This window comes from Plecotus auritus (assembly GCF_963455305.1).
Source record: "Plecotus auritus genome assembly, chromosome: 4".
NCBI lineage: Eukaryota > Metazoa > Chordata > Mammalia > Chiroptera > Vespertilionidae > Plecotus > Plecotus auritus.
Window position 1 is genome coordinate 21,856,703 of NC_137775.1, and position 20,505 is coordinate 21,877,207.

A 20,505-nucleotide genomic window follows, 5' to 3' on the forward strand; every position below is an offset into this window, starting at 1 on the left:
CACTGGCGCGCGCGTCTCCAGACCCCTGCCCGCCGGGGCTTCCCCGGGTCTCCGAGTCTCCGGGTGCCTTTCTCTCTACTTGACAGACCAGACTCTCCCTGTATGAGCCTGGGTCCACAGGGTTTCGCCCGGGACTAGGGTTCAGTGTAGTCAGAACTGGGGTTCAGTGCGGTCAGGGGCTTCCTTCCCCCTTCCGCCAGAGAAAGTCAGCCAGGCTCTCAGCCACCCTTCCTCTCTGCGCGCACAAAGACCCTTTGCCGTACCTCCAATTCTCTGTGAGCTTTTCTCTTTCCTTCTAGTTGTAGAATTTTCACTCAGCCAGCTTTCCTGTGGTTCTGGATGGTGTCCGTTCTGTCTTTTAGTTGTAGTTTTGAAATTGTTGTGCGAGGCAGCAGTTTAGGTGCTTACCTATGCCGCCATCTTGGTTTCTCCTATCGGTACTTTTTATACAGATCTAATCTATAGGAAACAAACTGCTTCTACTAGAGATTGAGAGTGATACCTCCAGAATCCCAGAACGCATCTAGTATTTCTGTAGCTCCACTGTATTCTTATGTCTTCACCGGTGAGGAGAAACTGGCCACTGGGGCCAGAAAAAAAGGAAAGAGATGTGTCAGCGATTCTGCAATGCATTGCTGCTCTGAGGTACAGCTGCTTCCTCAGAGGATGGGCATTGGGAAGATTGGCCAATGCCCATCCGAATAGGGATCTTTTCTCTCTAGTATATGGTGTATTTATTACCAAGGAAATGATCTCATCCAGGTAAGTTAGGGTCACCCCATGGAAGTCCATTTTTAGGCACAGCGTATTACAGCCACTTTTTGATAGCTCAGACTTTGTGAGTTAAAAGCCTTTGTGGGTTAGTCTAGACCAGCTGTGGGCAAACTATAGCCCGCGGGCCAGATCCGGCCTGTTCGGCTGTTCTATCCGGCCCGCAGAGCTGAAAGAGCAGAGGGTTCTCTTGCTCTCCCCTCCGCTCCTTTACTTTGAATTTATATTAGTTCACACAAACACTCCATCTATGCTTTTGTTCCGGCCCTTCTGTCCAGTTTAAGAACCCATTGTGGCCCTCGAGTCAAAAAGTTTGCCCACCCCTGGTCTAGACTCCAGACCACCATGTATAATATTACTTTAGTGGAAAGATTGAGTTCAAACTCGCAACTTACACACAGTCAGTGTAGTGTAATGAGAGAGACAGAAAACTTATGTTTTAGGTTTTGGTTATTTTCTACTTGCATGACATTGGGCACAACGTCCAGTTTGTGAGCTGGACTTCTTCAACTGTGAAATATAATTTTCTCCTGTTTACCTCATATGGTGTTGCTGTACAGATCAAAAGAGGTAATGTGTGGAAGAAGGCAATTAAAAATGTAAAATATTTATAAATGCTATGTATTAAATCTTTGACACATATTCTTCAGTTATTTGTTCGCTTATTTTTATAATAGCATTTACTAAAACACTAAGGAACAAATAGTAAAATTCTTTGCAAACCAGAAACTAACTCGTTTTTGTGAAGAGAGATTTGTATAGAAATTGGGATTTTTATTGTCAACCCTTAAATCTTAAGATAGATACAGTGTTTGTGTCCAGAACACAGAATAATTAGTTGGTAGCTTGAAATGATTTGGGGCTTTCTCTTAGTTTAGTAACGTGGAAATTGAGTCAGTTGAATGGCTCTGGTAGACAACAACCTTAAAATTCTCAAGTAGCTGGTGGTTGCCTTTGGTTCTCTCCGTTTCCTTTGGTGGGTGGAAATTGTGAGTTAACTGCCAAGAAATTCTTGCTGGTTGAAACCCTGGCAGAGCGATGGGGAAAATAGCGCTAACAAGAACACCGTGGGAAGGGGAATCCTTGCCAGTAAGAAAACTCCTCCCCAAATGTTTGATCCGAGTGTCTCAGTTGTCAACTGTTTTACCTTCAGTGTGGGTGCAGTGTCATTAGGTGTCATGCAGCCTCATTGGCTGAAATGAGTCTTTACATTTTTTTTTGGTTTTGTTTTGGAGAAGAGACTATTTTACTAGGATTATATGTTACAATATGAAATGTATTAGAATATTATGTTAGAATTAAATGTAAGATATATTTGTTATGTTTATTAGGATATAAATACATATTACAAATAAAATATTCAAATGTATATAGAAAAGAAAATTGTAGAAATATGTAGGCTCCTTGCAACCTGAGCCACACCTCTGGCTTTCCAGGGTGTACATGTTCTGGGAGAAAATGCAGCATCAGTGAGTTGTTGGCCTGGGCCTGGATGGGTCTGTTCAATGGGGGAAGTGTCATTGATCAATAGGTTATACCCCCCAGTAAACCACCCAGAAAATGGGGTTGCTGCTGGTTCTGTCTCTGAAAGCTGAATGGGAGGATGCAAGGGAGAGCCATCCTGTTGTGAACAGGAACGGCTTGGTGTGCTTCCCATAAAGTATCAATTTGTGGAGGCCTTTAGTTTATTGGACTCTATTCCCTTAAGAGAATCACAGCCTTTAACTATCAAGCCATATTTAATCAAGATTCAAGATAAAATATTTGAGTGAGTTTTTTTTGTTTTGTTTTTCAGCAACATGTCTTTCCTCATTGTGGAATTCAGTTCTCCTCATATTGAAATGATTACAGTCCTTATTTTACCTCACACAGAATTTTCACCTTTTAGTTATTGGAGATTTCAGAGATATGGGAAATGATCATTTTATTCCTTATTATCTAATACTGTTAAGTTGTATTTTAAAAAATACTTCAACTCTTAAGTATTTTATTATTATTTTTTGACTCACAATATTGCAACCAATCATAGTATTTTTATTTTTTTAATATATTTTATTGATTTTTTACAGAGAGGAAGGGAGAGGGATAGAGAGTTAGAAACATTGATGAGAGAGAAGCATCGATCAGCTGCCTCCTACACACTCCCTACTGGGGATGTGCCTGCAACCCAGGTACATGCCCTTGACCGGAATCGAACCTGGGTCCCTTCAGTCCCCAGGCCGATGCTCTATCCATTGAGCCAAACTGGCTAGGGCAACTCTTAAGTATTTTAATATATCAGTTGAAACTTACCGTACCTGAAAATTTTTTTTATAGAAAAATGATGTATCAAATAAGGTTGAATCGCTATCCCCATTATAGTAAGTGATCATCCTGAATCAGTTTTTTAAAAAGGTAAGTTATGTTCTTTTTCCTTTCTGTAACTGATTGGGGAAGCATAGTCCAAATTTTATTTTGAAAGGCTTAAAGTAAATATTTGGCCCAAATGATACAAAGGGTTGATATCTTCCTCTCCCCCACCCCTTAAAAAAACACACACAGGAAACAAAAATTAGAAAAGCCTAATAGATACATTAATTCATTGAACACATAATTATTGAATGCCTGCTATGTACCAGGTACTATTATTGGTGCTGGGCAAAGGTTGTAGAAGATAAAATTCAGTTAGTAGACAAATGTATGGAGAGTTATTCAACTTCGTAAGTATCAAAGGGTGCACATTAAAATCCTTTCTAATAAAAGAGTAATATGCAAATTAACCATCACTCCACTATACCCACAAGCCACGCCCACCAGCCAATCAGGAGCGAGTATGCAAATTAACCCAACCAAGATGGTTGCGGCCACGGAGCGAGCAGGAGGCTTGGGTTTCTCTGGCAATGGAGGAAGCCAAGCTTTCCGCACACCCTGGCCAGCCCAGGCCTCCACTCGAGGCTACAAAGTTTCAATTATAGAAGATAAATAAATCCCAACAAAAATGGCGGCAGCCATGGAGCTGGAGAGAGCAGGGGGCTTGAGTTGCCCCCGGCAATGGAGGAAGCCAAGCTTCTGCAGCCCTGGCCTGCCTTGGCCTCTTCTCAAGGCTACAAAGTTTCAATTATAGAAGATAAATAAATCCCAGATCCCAGGGCCTCTGCTTGGGTCTCTGGGGGGAGTGACCGGCCTGCAAACCACTATAGGCCCCTCGCCCAGGACACCCCACGCCCCAAGGGAACCCCCACCCTGATCTGGACACGCTTCAGGGCAAACCAGCTGGCCCCCACCCGTGCACCAGGCCTCTATCCTATCTAATAAAAGAGTAATATGCAAATTGACCATCATTCCAACACACAAGATGGCTGGCCCTATGTGGTCAAAGACCCTGCCCCCATGTGGACACAAGTTGGTCGCCACAAGATGGCCAGCAGGGGAGGGCAGTTGGGAGGGACCAGGCCTGCAAGGGAGGGCAGTTGTGGGCGATCAGGCCAGCAGGGGAGGGCAGTTGGGAGGGACCAGGCCTGCAAGGGAGGGCAGTTGGGGGCAATCAAGCTTGCAGGGGTGGGCAGTTAGGGGTGACCAGCGTGGCAGAGGAGGGAAGTTGGGGGTGACTGGGCCTGCAGGGAAGGGCAGTTGAGGGGGACCCAGGCCTCAGGGGAGAGCAGTTGGGGGGGACCAGGCCTGCAGGGGAGGGCAGTTAGGGGTGACCAGGCCTGCAGGGGAGGGCAGTTAGGGGTGACCAGGCCTGCAGGGGAGGGCAGTTAGGGGCAATCAGGCTGGCAGGGGAGCAGTTAGGCATCAATCAGGCTGTCAGGGGAGTGGTTAGGGGGTGATCAGGCTGGCAGGCATAAGTGGTTAGGGGCAATTAGGAAGGCAGGCAAGCGAGCAGTTGGGAGCCAGCAGTCCTGATTGTGAGAGGGATATCCGACTGTGTGAGCCAGTCCTGGATTGTGAGAGGGACAGTCGGACATCCCTCGAGGGGTCCCATATTGGAGATTGTGCAGGGTGGGCTGAGGGACACACCCCTGTTCATGAATTTTGTGCACCGGGCCTCTAGTATGATTATAACCTACCAGATTGGCAATTTCTTTTAAAAATAGTACTCAATGATTTTAGTGTTGTGTCTGCATTGCTTCTGACAATGTATTGTTATAGTTGTTTTATGAGTGTTCCTATCCTATGCATGAACATTGCTAGATATTATATGAGTACTTTGTTCATTGTATTTTCCTATGGACTAAATAAAAAGAGTAGTAGCAAATTATATTTTGGAACTTAGATTATGATTTCAAAGTTAGAAATAAAATGAAGTTCAGTAAGGAAAAAAGGGATTTTATATTCTGGCCATGCAAATAAACTTTACAGCAAAAAGACAAAGTTGGGTAAAGAGGAAAAAATAGATACTGGGTTCAGTAGGTAACAAGTTAACTGTAAATCAGCAGGACTCTCTGAATTAAAAATAAAACATATATTACAAGGGTAAATAAAATCACTACAGCAAAAAATACTCATAGATATATCTCCTTTTTTATCCAGCTGTCATCAGATAATTTAAAATTTTGCCCTGGCTGTGATGCCTGACAAAAGAAAATTTTAGCTAATCCAGTTCAAATGAAAGTTAAATAGTTATTGGTAAGATTATAGAAAGCTAAGGGAATTTAGAGAAATGTTGTACTTATTTTTACCAAAAATTGGGGTTTTTTTTTTTGGCTACGTCATTCTCATGATGCCAGAATTGTTAGAGTTGTGATACATTACAACTAAGAGTATTACCTTCAGATAAAAAAAAGTATTACATTCACAGATTATTGTGTTTCTTCTCAGTATGTCTGCAAAATGGTCTTATGGAATGTTTGAAATGCAAAGGAAGTTGCTACAGACAGGAGGACAGTTTAGTTTTAAACAGATAAGTTATAAAACAGCTTAAAATGCTGAAAGCTTCAGTGGCCTTTCAAATACCATATCTGTTTCCCTTAGTATTGTTCATATTTTGTAAAATATAGCAAAAATGTTTCTGTGTCTTATGTTCACAGTAAAAAATAAATATATTTTACATTTCTACCCAATACACATGTGTATGCAAAAAGCTCAAATTTCATGAAGCAATACTTAAACTTACCATAAGCAATGTACTGTCTATACTAATTCGATTCCATTCCTTTTCATTCCATTCCAGTTTTTAAAAAGTACCTTTTTATTATTTTCTAAGATGATTTCATAACCCATGAATAGGCTGATACTTGCAATTTGAAAAAATAAAAACTAGACTATAGGTTTAGGATTCTCTTTCTACTATGCTAATTTTAGTTTGAACACCATTCTTTATTTAACTTTACCACTAAATGGCCTAATTGGTACAACTGTTAACAGTACCTTTATCACAGATTATAGGAAACTATAACTAACCCTAGATAGAGATTATCCGTCCCTCCCCTGCCTCTGAGGTGTGTGTGTGTGTGTGTGTGTGTGTGTGTGTGTGTATGTACAAGCATAGTCAAAAATAGAATATTATAATGAGTCTCATGTTCATTACTTCTTTATCACTGAGTTATTTTGAAATAAATTGCAGATGTATAATTTTTATCTGTAAAAACTAGTGTGCATCTTTGAAAGATATTCTCTTTTAAAAAATACCCAAAACATCCTTACCATACTAACAAATAACAGTAATTCCTTATGTCATCAAATGTCAGCATTCACATTGCTCTGTCATAATTTTAAATTTCTTGATTGATTAAGGTGTTACAAATGTGTCCTTATTCCCCCATTATGTCATAATTTTTTAAAAACTGGTTTGAATTAGGAACCAAAGTGTATGATTATATTTGATTGATACATCTCTTTTATCTCTTTTCATCTATAGATCTGTGTGTGTGTGTGTGTGTGTGTGTGTGTGTGTGTGTATGAGCGTGTGTGTTTATTGTTGAAGAAGTCAGGTTGTGTAGAAGTACTCTATTATGGTCATTTAACATCTTTCTCTGTCCTTTATATTTACAGTTAACTGGTAGTTATATTAGGATGCTTTTTCAAGTTTTGGAATAAAAATGCTGCAAAACATTTTGAATTTACTATTGTGTGACATCAGGAGACACTTTTAAATGTGATATTTTAACTGTTCTTTTGCATTTATGAGCTGAAAATTTCTATAAAGAAGGACTTTACCTTAATTAACTTATTTCTTTTATGACTATTTGGTCATAAAGAAAGACTGGATAAATGTGTGATTTATTTTTCCCCTTTATCATCAGATTTTTAGAATAACAGTTCTTTAGACTCCTCCAAAGGTGACCTGTAAGTTTTTGGTTTTAGTTTTTCTTTTGTTTATTATCTTGGACTGATGGTTTTAAACTTATTTGATGTTTAAATAACATCATTGAAGTTATTATTCTATTTGATGCTCAATTTGTTAGATCTTTGGCCAAAGTCGGGAACTTTCACATATGCTCCAGAGACTTCTGACATGGTCCAGGAGTCTTTGATTTCCAAGCTCCTCTGATACATTTTGTGCCCCAGACCTAGAATCAGCTATATCTCCAAGTACTGGCCAGATTTCAGGTTCTCAGATAAAGAAATGAAGTGACTTGACGGGAAGATGCTTGTTGGAAGACTAGTTTGGTGTGTAATACTAACTACTTAGGCAGAACTGAAATAGAGAAGTAGTTTGATCCAGTAGAAAGTATTCTAAAAGAGTTGAGGTCTAGATACCAGACTCAACTCTGTGATACTGAGCAGTTTTTAAAGGGTTTTCTGCTCTTGTTTCATCATATGTGAAATGAGAGGCTTAGTAAGATCAGGGTTGTGTAGACACATGGGAATTATGCTATTCGTTCAGCTCAGACTTTTTTAAAAAAATATATTTTATTGATTTTTTACAGAGAGGAAGGGAGAGAGGGATAGAGAATTAGAAACATCGATGAGAGAGAAACATCGATCAGCCGCCTCCTGCACACCCCCTACTGGGATGTGCCCGCAACCAAGGTACATGCCCTTGACCGGAATCGAACCTGGGACCCTTCAGTCCACAGGCTGACGCTCTATCCACTGAGCCAAACCAGTTTCGGCTCAGCTCAGACTTTTGCCAGTCTTTCTCAAGGCATTGGGTGCAGGTGGTCACTGTGGCCGATTAGAATTGATCCAAAGACGAAACCAACTGATAGGATTAAATGTAATTAAGGTGCTTCTTCCCTCCCACTTCTTTCCAAAAGCATACCTTAGAAAATATATTAGTATTTTCATAAGGTCTCTATGAGACACTCCAGTTTGAACAGTAAGCTACTGTTCAGGAAGACACAGCCTGAAAACTCAATTAATGGTAGTTTTGCATGCCTATAGAAGACCCAGGTAGAATCTGTAAAAAAGGAGAGAATTTCAGACTGATTTGGTGATTATTTCTGGAGCATAGCTTCATAATTAGAATTGTTGAATATTATAAATGAGTCTTACAAACATAACTTTAAAAAGAAGTGCGTTAAGTGCTTCTGAAATTATCTACAGTCAAGGACCAGTTTTGTTGTTTTTAATTCCTACTTGTTGCCCACTGATACTTTTGTAAAAGGCAATAAAAATGAATTATTAGAAAAATGTTTAAAAAATGACCAACAGAATAGAAAACAAAATTTAGTAGACAAAATTCCTTTGCCTAAGTGCTATGAGTAGTCTCTTAATTTTTACAACAAATAACTTGTAGTGTGACATTGGCTGCAAACCAAACTTTGAGTGGCACTGCTACAAGTAGTCACACATATTGAGTCATACAGGATGGATGAAAAAATAATGTTTCCTAGTGTCATGAATATTGTGGTACAGAGGTGAGAATGGTGGTTGGTCATGCTTTAGAACAGAGGTTAGTGCACTGGCCCACTGGCTGGCTGCTATGTGAAAGTTTTACTGGAACACAGCTCCATCTATTCATCCGTGTTTTGTTTACAACAGACTTGGGTAGTTTTGACTGAGACCATATGATATGCAAAGCCTAAAATACTTACTCTGAGTTCCTTTGTGGGAGAGTTTGCTAGCTCCCGCTTGCAATTTGAAAATAACAGTTGTGAATGATTGCTACTTATATAGTGTTTGTTTCCAATATTAACTTTGTTTTAATACTTTTGGTATATTATTGTTTGATTTTTATCTTCTAGTCACTGATGCACCTCAAGTAAATTTGGAAAGTGAAGAAAATGAATATAAAGATCAAATAAAGAAGAAGAAAAAAAAGTACAAAGACTATCAACCAAACTATTTCCTATCCATTCCAATCACCAACAAAGAGGTGCTATATTTTTACAAACTATTTTGACTATAAAGTTCTAAATTATATTTAAAGTACACTAAATACTTACTTGTAAGTCCATTTGCTCTCAGCTTATAGGAGTCTTTGGTGGCATGTTAGCTGGGCCTTACAGGGAATATTTGTATTTAAATGGAATATATTTTAAAAATAATTTTGAAAAATAATTATTTCAACCATCATATTTAAACAGTTTTGCAAAAGCCACTTGAAAAAGTATTTCTAGATGGCATGTCATGGTCCTTTCTAAGCATTTGGTCACCACAACAGAGGAAACTTTCAGGAGCTGAGAGCAGTGACCAGGTAGAAAGAGAGGAATTTTGAAATCTTTGCTGGGAAAGTAAACTGGGATGGATTTCTTGCTGCTTAGTCCTGTTTATGGTAATGATGATTGCAACATAATTTCTTTAAAAATTACTCATTGTGATATCAACTTAATATTACATGACAGACTTGGTAAAAATATATTAAAAATCTGAAAAATTAATGTGGTATGAATAATAGGAAATCAGATTAGCTAATTAGCCCACATTAAGAAACCCTCATATATGTGGCTGAGAAAGCAAACTACAGTCTCTTAATTAAAACTGCTAGAGTAGCTGGCTGGAAGAAGTTATGGGGAGGAAAAGAGGACCTATGTAATACTTTCAACAATAAATATTTTAAATTTTAAAAAATACAACTGCTAGAGCAGTGAGGTAGGAATTGAAATGCCTTACAAAACAACGCCTGACTTGGAAGACTGACTGCGTTGACATCTTGACTCAATTTAAGAGCCAGAACTGAATTTCTCTTTGATTGTGGGTTTTAATCTCTTCCTACTGGGCACTTTCAGGTTGCTTCCCCCTTTATTTAACTAAAATGTTTCTAGGGAATGCTAATGAACCTTTAAAAATAAAACAAAATTGAAATCCAAGAAATAGGGCACTTTTAGGTTGCTTCTCCCCTTATTTAACTAAAATGTTTCTAGGGAATGCTAATGAACCTTTAAAAATAAAACAAAATTGAAATCCAAGAAATAAATATCGTAAGAAAATTCTCTTGGGACATTCTAGGAAATATCTAGTCTTTGAGATAAGCTTTAGCCAGGGAAAGAAGACAAATAAAAAGATAAATTTTATTCCTAACAATACAAGATCTTAGAATCATATTCTGACTTCACTGGTACATACTGGGGGATTAATAGTAAAATAGTTCTTAAAAGTGTTTAGTTTAATGTAACCAGCAATTATATATTACTAGAGGCCGATGCATGAAATTCACGCAAGAGTAGGCCTTCCTTCCCGTGGCTGCTGGCATCGGCTTCCCTCTGGCACCCAGGACCCGGGCTTCCCTTGCAGCCCTGGCTTCATCTGGAAGGTCGTCCGGAAGGATGTCTGGTCTTATTAGCATATTATGCTTTTATTATTATAGATTTTAAAATATTGCCCGGCTGGTGTGGCTGGGTAGTTGAGCATTGACGTATGAACCAGGAGGAGGACGCTTGATTCCCAGTTGGGGCACATGCCTGTGTTGTGGGTTTGATACTGAGTGGGGACATGCAGGAGGAGCCTATCCATGCTTCTCTCTCATCACTGATGTTTTGGTATCTCTCTCCCTCTTCCTTCCTCTCTGAAATCAATAAAAAATATATTTTTTTAAAATAAAATACTTGTGAGTTATTTGGAAAGGTTTTCTTTGAAATAAAGCATCACGTGTACATATGGGAATTAGGAGAGAGTAGGACGTCAAAGGTGGCGCTGCTAACGGAGCAGTCAGACCGAAGCCAGGTCCTAAAGAAACTGATTGTGAAGTAGAAGGCTCTTCCCAAGGACCTGTGGTTTATGATTGGAAGAGACTTCAGTTTTCTTAGTTTGATTTGTTGGTTGGAGAGTGTTCCACTACAGAGTCAATTAGTATAAAAACTGTTAAAAACTTCATAAATTACTTTCTTTAAGCCCTTCATTTTATCTTTCTTCACACCTCTAGGCTTTCGTGGTGGTTTGAATAGCAGTTCTGTATCATCCTTCACTCATGCCTTCCCCCTAACCCTAATCCTGACCCTGATCCTGACCTTAACCCTACCAGTTCTGGTTTCTCACCTCTTCCAGCCAAGATCGGTGGAGTGATGTGGTGGGGAAAGGTGGATGGGGAAGGGAACTGAGAGGAAAGCTGGTAGAGAAAGTCTTTCCTTCACCTCTTAGTTCAGGATTTGGATCACCAAGGTGACCGGAGGAAAGGGGATGGGAGAACTGTCTGCAAACCTTAGTTTTCAATGAGCAGCTTTTGTTTCTGCCTCACAACTTCGGGATGTTGAATAGAAAGTGACAAGAGTACAAGCTTTGGAGTCTGACAGACCTTGTTCAAATACCAGCTGGGTCACAAACTCCACTTGTGGATGTAGGTCAGGTTACTGAATTTCCGTAGTTTCAGTTTCTTCAGGTGTAAAATGGAGTTGATAATGACTATTTTCTAAACCCAAATCTGGACATGTTACCTCCCTGCCTATACATTTCAGTATTTTCCGAGTGATGTTAGGATAAAGACAAAGCCTTTACCATATTCTGTAAGATTCTGCATGGTCTGACCTCCACTTCAGCCCTCCTTCCTTCTGCTGGAGCCCCCTCTGGCCTTCTGTGAGCTTGCCAGCTTCCCTCTGCCCTAGGGCAGTGGTCGGCAAACTCATTAGTCAACAGAGCCAAATACCAACAGTACAACGATCGAAATTTCTTTTGAGAGCCAAATTTTTTAAACTTAAACTTCTTCTAATGCCACTTATGCAAAATAGACTCGCCCAGGCCGTGGTATTTTGTGGAAGAGCCACACTCAAGGGGCCAAAGAGCCGCATGTGGCTCGGGAGCCGCAGTTTGCCGACCACGGCCCTAGGGAAAGCCTTCTCTGGCGGGGAGTTTTCTCTCCTCTCTGGGTTTGTTAAAGCCAAAATCTCAGCTCAAGCCTCTCCACTGTGACCACCCTGACTAGGTCAATCTTCCCCTTTCCCCAAAGACTTGAAAGTCTTTCCTTTTGTCATTTGTCATCCTTGCAATTTGACACTTGTTAGTCTTCTTACAGAGTTTTTCAGCCCATTCCCAGTACCTACAACAGTGCTTGGCCAAGAGTAAACACAAAATAATGTCATTTCAGGGGCAAAAGATGTGTTTCTGGCATACTAAGTTACAACCAGAACATTACAAATAATAAATACAGTGTTATAAAGGTTGATTTTATAATATAGGCTCAAGAGTAGTTGTTTGTCTTTGAGGGGCTAGGGTAACTTGTAATAGTGGGGAATACAGATTTCAAGTGACCTCAAAACCAAATATTTTAATAATGTAATAGGTCTCTCAAGAGACTTATTTGTAGGCAACAGAAAGCTTCATATTAAATATGGGTTTTAGAGGTAAGAATGGGACTTTAGGAGGTACATTTTCTATCTTTTGTATGAGCACCTTTTTTGTTTGTTTGTTTTCAAGTATCTAATGTTAATTTTCTTTTTAAACTACTTATGAGCTTTTGTGGGAAGGCCTGGGAAAGGGAGCAGCATTTATAACATTGTTTCAATGGGAGACTGTACTCCAAATTTCAATTAAGTGACCTGCAAACAAGCTTTGGGAAGCTAGCACATTCACAATGAGTTGCTCTACTTTTGGTCTCTACTTGTTGGCATCTAGTTTTAAAGAAAAAAGTTTTCACACTTACATGGGTCTTTGATTTTTAAACATGTTCTTAGATGTTTTGAATTCTTTATTAGTGGAAAATAATGATTTCATATTTTTAAGTAATGGAATTGGAAAGTAAATTAGAATGACTGCATAAAAATATCCTAATTTTAAGTATATGAAAGTATGTATTTCTCCATTACCGGCAATTACTTAGCTCAAATATAAAAATAAAGAAGGAAAAATTTAATGGAGCTATAATAAATCTTCAGTCTTTCTTAACTGACTAGATTTTATATGCTCTCTTATGAGAAGTAATAATTTAAGGTAAATCAGCATTGAAAATGTAAGGGAACAATCAGAAGATGATTGAACTTAGGAGCGTATTAATTTCTTTGTAAGACAGTTTTTCTATACTAGTAGAAAAGTATGATTTTTTTAGAGGCTTAAAAAGGCATTTGTTACATTTAATTCTGTATTTCATCATTTTGTTCAGGAAAATATGCAAGTAGATTTGCTCATTCAGTTTCTGGGAAATGTAATTGTGAAAGTATTTGATATGATCATGTATGTGAAGCACTTGGTAGATATAAAAAATTCTCCTATTTGAGGATAATTTCTTAGTTTTACTTTAGTTATTACTAAATCATCAACTTTTTGAGTTGTTTTTCATGGTTGTGGACAAGCAAGAAAAGTGAGAGTATTTAGCTTTGAAGAAAAGCTAGGTAGCAATGTAACATGCGCACACGCTCTCTTGCACACTAACTTTAAGGCCTTTTCTTTGAACTCATAATATGCTTTGACTCAATTAGAAAGCTTAAAAGATTTTTAATATAAAATATAAAAATTAATTTCCTCATTGTGTTGTTTTCAATGCAATATGGCTTAGTGGTGAGGTTTAGCAGATGGGTGTCTGATTTATTCTCTAAACAACCAGAAATTACTCAGTGAGTGAAATATTTAAGAATTTAATAAAGCTGTTTATTTATAAAGGTTTCTTTCAATGTCATATTTAAATATGACTCTATAGTACTAGATCATTAATATGTGCATTGTGCAGAATTGCCAATGGCTGCAGATTATGGTAAAAGATAGGCTTTAATGCATTGGTTCTCAACCTTTCTAATGCTGCGACCCTTTAATACAGTTCCTCATGTTGAGGTGACCCCCAACCATAAAATTATTTTCGTTGCTACTTCATAACTGTAATTTTGCTACTGTTATAAATCGTAATGTAAATATCTGTGTTTTCCGATGGTCTTAGGCGACCCTGCTAGCGGTTCTCAACCTGTGGGTCGCGACCACTGCTTTAATGAATTTATGAATTTTAAACAGTGACTATAAAAATTAGTGTCCTTTGGCCTTTAATGACATTGGTACTGGTTTTAATAGCATATAGACAAGACTTCAGAGTCTTGAAGTATTTTTCCTTTTTATCTTTTAAGAATGTAATTAGGAATAGAATGTATTTTAAAAACTGTTAAGATGATATCAAGGAATATATAAATTAATCTGTCCCATCAAAGAATAATCAGACATATGTTACTTGATTAGATTAACTTTAGAATTTTCATAGGTTTGATGTTAATCCTGCATTTTAAGTACTGTGTGACTTCAGAGAAATGGTCTTCAAAGTGTTTTACAGTTTTTAATTAGCGACTTTACAAGCTACTGGATTCAAAGATATGAATGGTCTAAAACTATTTTACCATGTATGGCATTGCACTAAAATGTAGAATATACAAATGAATGGAATTTGAGTATTGTCCTGAATTTATATATAATTAGTATTTGAGTTTAGAATGAAAACTAAGTTTTTAAGACTAAGAAACTGCAAATACTGTACTCACTGGATGCAAGTAGCAAACCTTCAGATGTGACAATCAAAATGTGGCCAGGCATTGCCAAATGTCCCCTGGGAGGCAAAATTGCCCTAGGAATAGAACCACTGATTTTAGTAACATTGCAATGTTGCAAACCTTATGTGTTAGGCGAGTGGTATAGAGTTTACAAAGTAGTTCATCGATTATGTAGCTTATTTACTGTGATCTTTAACATAACTCTGTAAGTTTGGCAATGCACATTTTATTATTCTTATTTTGCAAGAGGAGAAACCAAGACTTAGTGAAACCAGGTAACTTGTATGGGCTTACACCTGTGGTAGGCCTCGGGTTAAAATCCAGGGTTTTTGAGCCATGTCCAGCACCCCTCACTTACATCTCTCTGTATTATATAGCAAAGTTCTCATCCTAAATCACCTTTTCATTATCAGTTAAACCAGAATTACCAATTGTATCAGCTAAGATTAGAAGATGTAATTATATTGTTTTGAGGTCTGACGTTGTTGAGCACCTGTTTAGGCCCCTTCCATATGAACCCGGACCTTCTTGAGCTGCTGCATTATTCCCAAAAGCCAATTTCAGCACTTGATTGCACTGGGGAAAACTCTCAAAATTCAAATTTAAAATTTAATACAAACTTACACTAAAGGCTTTGTTTCGAGAGGGATAGTGTGTTGTTCCATTACACAGTATCCAGTAAGGTTCCCCAAAACCTTCCTTTAAATGTCTTTTTCCCCTCGATGTTTCATTTAAGTCAGTACCCACATCTTTGACCCCCTCCTTGCCTTCTTGAAAACAAATTCCGTGTAACTCTTCTCCATTGCTCTCAGCTCCGTCTCCTCCTCCACACTCTTCCTGGTCTTTGCTGCAGGTGCTCCCTCCTCTTTTCCCACGCACTGCAACTTACCCTTTTCTCAAGTTCCTGTGCTGCTTTGGGTATATGTTTGTAAAGGAATTTTTTTAACTTGTTCAACTTCTTTTAGTAGAAATGATACCAATATGTGCCTCATAGGATTGTAGAGAGGCTTCAGTGAACTAATATGTGTGAAGAGCTTATTATAGTGTCTAGAACCTTACTGCAGTGGCTACACAATGATGGTTAGCTCCTGGTGTCATTGGTTAAATGTTGTTTTTATTATTATGACCAGGCACTGTGGTAAGGCCGTGGGTTAGAAGAAATAGGTATTGCCCTGGAGGAGTTCATAATTTAGTTTTATCAGTGTAGTGTAGAGGAAACTGTGGCTCTATAAGATCTGTGTGTACGGTTACATGATGTTATTAACAGGCCATCAATATTCTTCTATTGGGTGTCACACAAGTGACATGTTGTGTAGGAAAAGATCGTGTTAGGTGTTACTGTGTAAATTCCTACCAGGGAAGCGTGTTTTGGTCCTCCAGATTGCAAGGAATAGAGAAACGCTGAGGTTCTTTTGGGGTGGCATGCATTTATTGTAAAGATCCTCAAGCAGTCACATCCCAGGACACATCCCAGGATTTGCCCAGTCACATTCCTCAGATAATGGGAGCATTGTTCAGGATAAAGCAGCTACTCTCCTATCAAGAACAGTCTGCTGTGCTCCTGATTCAGTGTTTTCTTATCTCTGCCGTCTTTTTCCTGACTCTGCTTCTATTGCCAGCCCTTCTCTCCCCTTGGCCTTTTCTCTGACTAATGCCGCTGCCTCAGGGCTTCTGTGCGCTCTCTTCTCTCAGGGCCCGGCTCAGCTTGCTGTTTTATATGTGAACTATTTCCCAGTACACTCACACTGAGAAGTTGACTAGAGTTGGATCTAACTGGAAAGGAGGAGGGGAGGTAGTGAGAGGGGAAGGCTGGTAAGGGACCTGGGGTTTTGTCTGGGTGCAAACTGTAAGGGCTTTTCTAATATACGTGTTTGCCACGCTCCCTCCTCACATGCCTGGAAAGATGACAGTAGTCATCCCTAGTGGAATTGTTGCTGTTTTAAAAATCTTAAAGCCATGAAGAATGGGTTCTTAGACACATTCACTAGGGGATTAATAAATATGACTTCCAACAGAAATGGACTGTTGTATGATGGCTTGATCTTTCTGTGCAAAAATAAAACTTTTTAAAGGAAAGATCCTAATTATAGTAAATCATACTGCATATTCAAGGACAAGTTTCTGAAGAGATGCATGGCCATTGAAAGATTTTCTGCTCAACTAGTGACCCGATCTGTAAAATAATGGTGTTAGGCTCGATGTTCTTAAGATGGATAAGCATTGTATAATTCGAAAAACTTATGCATCCTATTAAGCTTTCCAAATCACCTATTAGGATATTTGAGAACAAGTAAGACAATTCAGTTTTGTTTGGTTGAAGAATCTTGACATTTCTAATTTTGGTGGTTGCTTATGTTTCTTCTTGATTTACACTTTGCCATAAGGAAATTCTGCTTACCTGATCTCTATTTTATGTGTCTGTGTGTGGATTAGGTCACAAACGGAGTTAAGATCCTGCAGAATGCAGTAATACAACAGGATAAGCGCCTGGCCAGCGCAATGACCGGTGATGGTTCCTTTCACATCACCCTGTTGGTGATGCAGTTGTTGAATGACGATGAAGTAAACCTGTGAGTAATAGGTCTTTCTTGAAGATTGTTTTTCAAATTACTACTTTTATATGAATAAACATAGAACCCAAAAGGCATTTAAATGCTAAAGAAGTATTTAATTTATTGGAAGTATTTAAATTATTGGAATAATTTATTTAATTTATTCCAATCAGAAGTCAATGTACCGAATTAGCTGTGTAAATATTCTTTAAAGTCTAGTCTAGACTTTAACGCTCTGTTTTTGTTATCCAGTGGTAGCCCTTGACAATGCAGTATTTTTTTTTGCCCATGTTAATGGTATAAGCCCTCTGGAGTCTGACCATTTAGGTTAGGATTCTAGATAAAGACTCTGGAACACACCGTGGCACAACCACCTCTTAAAAGATGTCTCATTTTGGAAAAAGACATTTACTTTTTAAGTAAATGGAGAAAATAATAGTCCCAATACATGTAAGAGTCCTTAGTATAGGGCCTGACACATAGTAGGCACTCAATACTATTATCTGTTAGAGCTGTCATTCTGCTTGGTCAGTGTACAAGTACTTCCCCCACCCCCAGTTCCAGAGTTGTGCCCTGAAGGCTGAGTACAAGTCACTGACTGCTGCTTTCCACTCTGGAGTGGAAAAGCCTTGCTCTTCCCTTTCCTGTTACTTCCTGTATGCCCCCCGGAATAAGCTCAGGCTTAAGCTCTGTGGAAAACCAATGCCGGGATGGATGAAGGGTTACTTCCTTTTTCTACTCTGACATAGAGTCTCCTGAGGGGATGAAGAACAAAGCTTGAATTGGAAGGGAGTTGGGGTAAAGGGAAAGTAAAGGGAGGAAACAATAAATTAGTAACTGAAAATATACAGCTACACTGTGATTCTTGTAATTATATCTTTTAGACAGTAGAACCTCATGTCTTTAGAGATGAGTCTTCCTATTTACCCCAACCTGATCTATTCAAGAGCAAATACTGAGCGCCCTGCAATGGCAGAGAGGACTTGAAGATTTTACTTTACTCACTTTAGCCGTTCACTTTGCCAGTCAGAAGGAAAAAAACAAAATTCTGATACTCTTATAAGAAAAGAAGTAAAAGATGTGGCACAACAAGGCAAAAGCCCTGTGTGTGTTAGCGTGGTGTATATGTCAGCATTCTCTAGAGAAACAGAACCAATAGGATGTATATCTATATGGATATCTAGATATATTAACATATCTCTATCTCTAATCCATATACCTATATCTAGATTTATTTTTAAAATTTAGCTCACATAATTAGCTCCCTGGCAAATCCAAAATCTGCAGGGCAGGCTGGCAGGCTGGAGACCCAGGGAAGAGTTGATGTTGCAGTCTCAAGTTCAATGGCAGGATTCCTTCTTCCTTGGACAATAGCTGTCCTGTTTTAACTTCAAATACAATATTTGGGTCTGAACTCCAGGTCCAGAATTCTGTTTCCTATATGTGTATATGTATACTTTTATTAATTTTACCAAATAGAAGTCTTTTCATAAACTGCTCTTGAAAAGATGTTGTATTTAAAAGAATTTGGAAGTTAGTGATACCATAGATACTATGACTCCTTACTCTGTGATTGATGACATCTCATTAGAACACATTTCTTGATTTATGCAACTAGGGACTAAAAAATTGGACTGAGTTGAAATCATCTATATTTATTTAAAGAAAAATGGGACATGGAATTCAGTATCTCTGAAAAGCCCTAACCTTCAGCATGGTTTGCTTTCATATATAGTTATATTTAAAATGTGTATCTTGAATTCCCTCCATTTATGATAGATGAGCCAGAAGTGGCTGTTCTGTTTTTGAATGCTTTAACTCGTAGCACACTGTGTCTTTTTGTATGAACATAAATACAGTTTGGAAAGATTGGATTTAGGGTGTAGATTTGGAGGTATAATGAGAAAATGTTGACATTTCCAGAGCTATTTTAAGTAGTGTACATTATGTTATGACAGAAATGAGTCTCAGTATGGAAGCCATAGATGACAGTTAAAAAGTTTATATGAAAACTAATTTAGAGATATGAAAGATCTAGAAAAATACCTACCTAAATTTTGTTGCATACATTTAACATATAGTTATTGGTGAACAAATCACTTATCAAGATAATTTAACTTAATGGTATTCACCAAAAGGGTGTTTTAAAGCCCTCTTCACAATGTAAGAATGTACTTATTTCTTTTTTGAGTAATTGCTGCCCTCTAGTGAGATTTTAATTTTTTTCTCATAATAAAGTACCTATACCAAAATCCTCTTCATGGTGGAAATAATTGATCCTAATTTATAAAATATTCTAAGCATAATAATGTCTAATTCATTAATATAGTAAATATTTATTTTTATTAGGAAAAATTAAGGACTTGAAATAAAATAGCTCTATAATGACATAGGCGAAACAGATATAACAAACTTGTATAATTGCATTTGTGAATATAAACTTATATTTTTGTTAAATTCAAGTACAGTAAATTATTTTATTATGGAGACTTATATTTTAAGAGATAATGTATATTAAGTTTTAGTAGAGTGCCTTGCAAAGAGTATTAGTACTTTTAAAAAGAATCTAGAACTTTCCACACAATCTAATATAAGCTCTCATAGGTATTAGGTTTCTTGCAATGTATTATCAGTAATTCTTTTCCAAAATGTGCATGCAGTATTTCCTTTGTTAAAAAATTCTTGGTGAACTATAAAATAATATTTCCTTTCATGTCTTTAATATAATACAAATTATAATTAGGTAAAGAATTCACTTCTTCCATAGTTTTTGTTTAAAAATTAACCTTAGTTTTATTTTAATCAAATAGATTAGATTTTGAAGGTATTTTGTGCTTTAAAACAACTAGTACAAGCATCAAAATTAATTTATATTTCTAAATCTGATTACTTTGTTTCCTGTTTAGTTTTGTATATTTTATCACTTAGTATGTTACTGAAAAATATATTATCTCTTGCCAGTGGTATTGATGCTCTTTTGGAATTAAAACCGTTCATAGAAGAAATCCTTCAAGGAAAACACTTGACTTTGCCCTTTCAAGGGGTTGACACTTTTGGAAATCAAGTTGGATTTGTGAAGCTGGCAGAAGGAGAGCACATGAACCCACTTTTGGAAATTGCAGGTAAAACAAACAGCAACAAACTCATATGAAATGTCACCTGTTGAAGAAACAATTTTTCCCCCTCAATTCTGGTAATAGAGCTTTGACATCTTTTAACTTTGGGAGGCCAGTTTAACCTTACTTGATAAGTGAGCTTCTTCACCATTTTCTTCTGTGGGTAAGAAGCTAACTAAAAGGCCTGAAGAGTCATCATGATTCTTTGATCTGAGGAATATGTTGATTCTGGAGCTGGATTCAAGTATTTGTTACGTGTGTCCTAACCTTAAATCCGAAGGATCTCAGCATAACATTTGACATGTAGCC

General features: G+C 37.8%; 1 protein-coding gene across 5 annotated transcripts in view; it reads left to right on the forward strand.

Moving 5' to 3' along the window:
- The window catches only part of AKAP7 (A-kinase anchoring protein 7), a 103,338-nt gene that overhangs the window by 11,364 nt on the left and 71,469 nt on the right, over nucleotides 1–20,505 (forward strand). For all 5 annotated transcript variants that reach the window (XR_013960510.1, XM_080666692.1, XM_080666694.1 and 2 more), the window contains 3 exons: nucleotides 8,883–9,013; nucleotides 16,962–17,098; nucleotides 20,042–20,202. Coding sequence is in view for 4 of the 5 variants with exons in the window: in XM_080666692.1 (XP_080522818.1) it covers nucleotides 8,883–9,013; nucleotides 16,962–17,098; nucleotides 20,042–20,202 (429 nt within the window). In the remaining variant the exon portion in view is untranslated. The remainder of the gene's footprint in view (nucleotides 1–8,882; nucleotides 9,014–16,961; nucleotides 17,099–20,041; nucleotides 20,203–20,505) is intronic.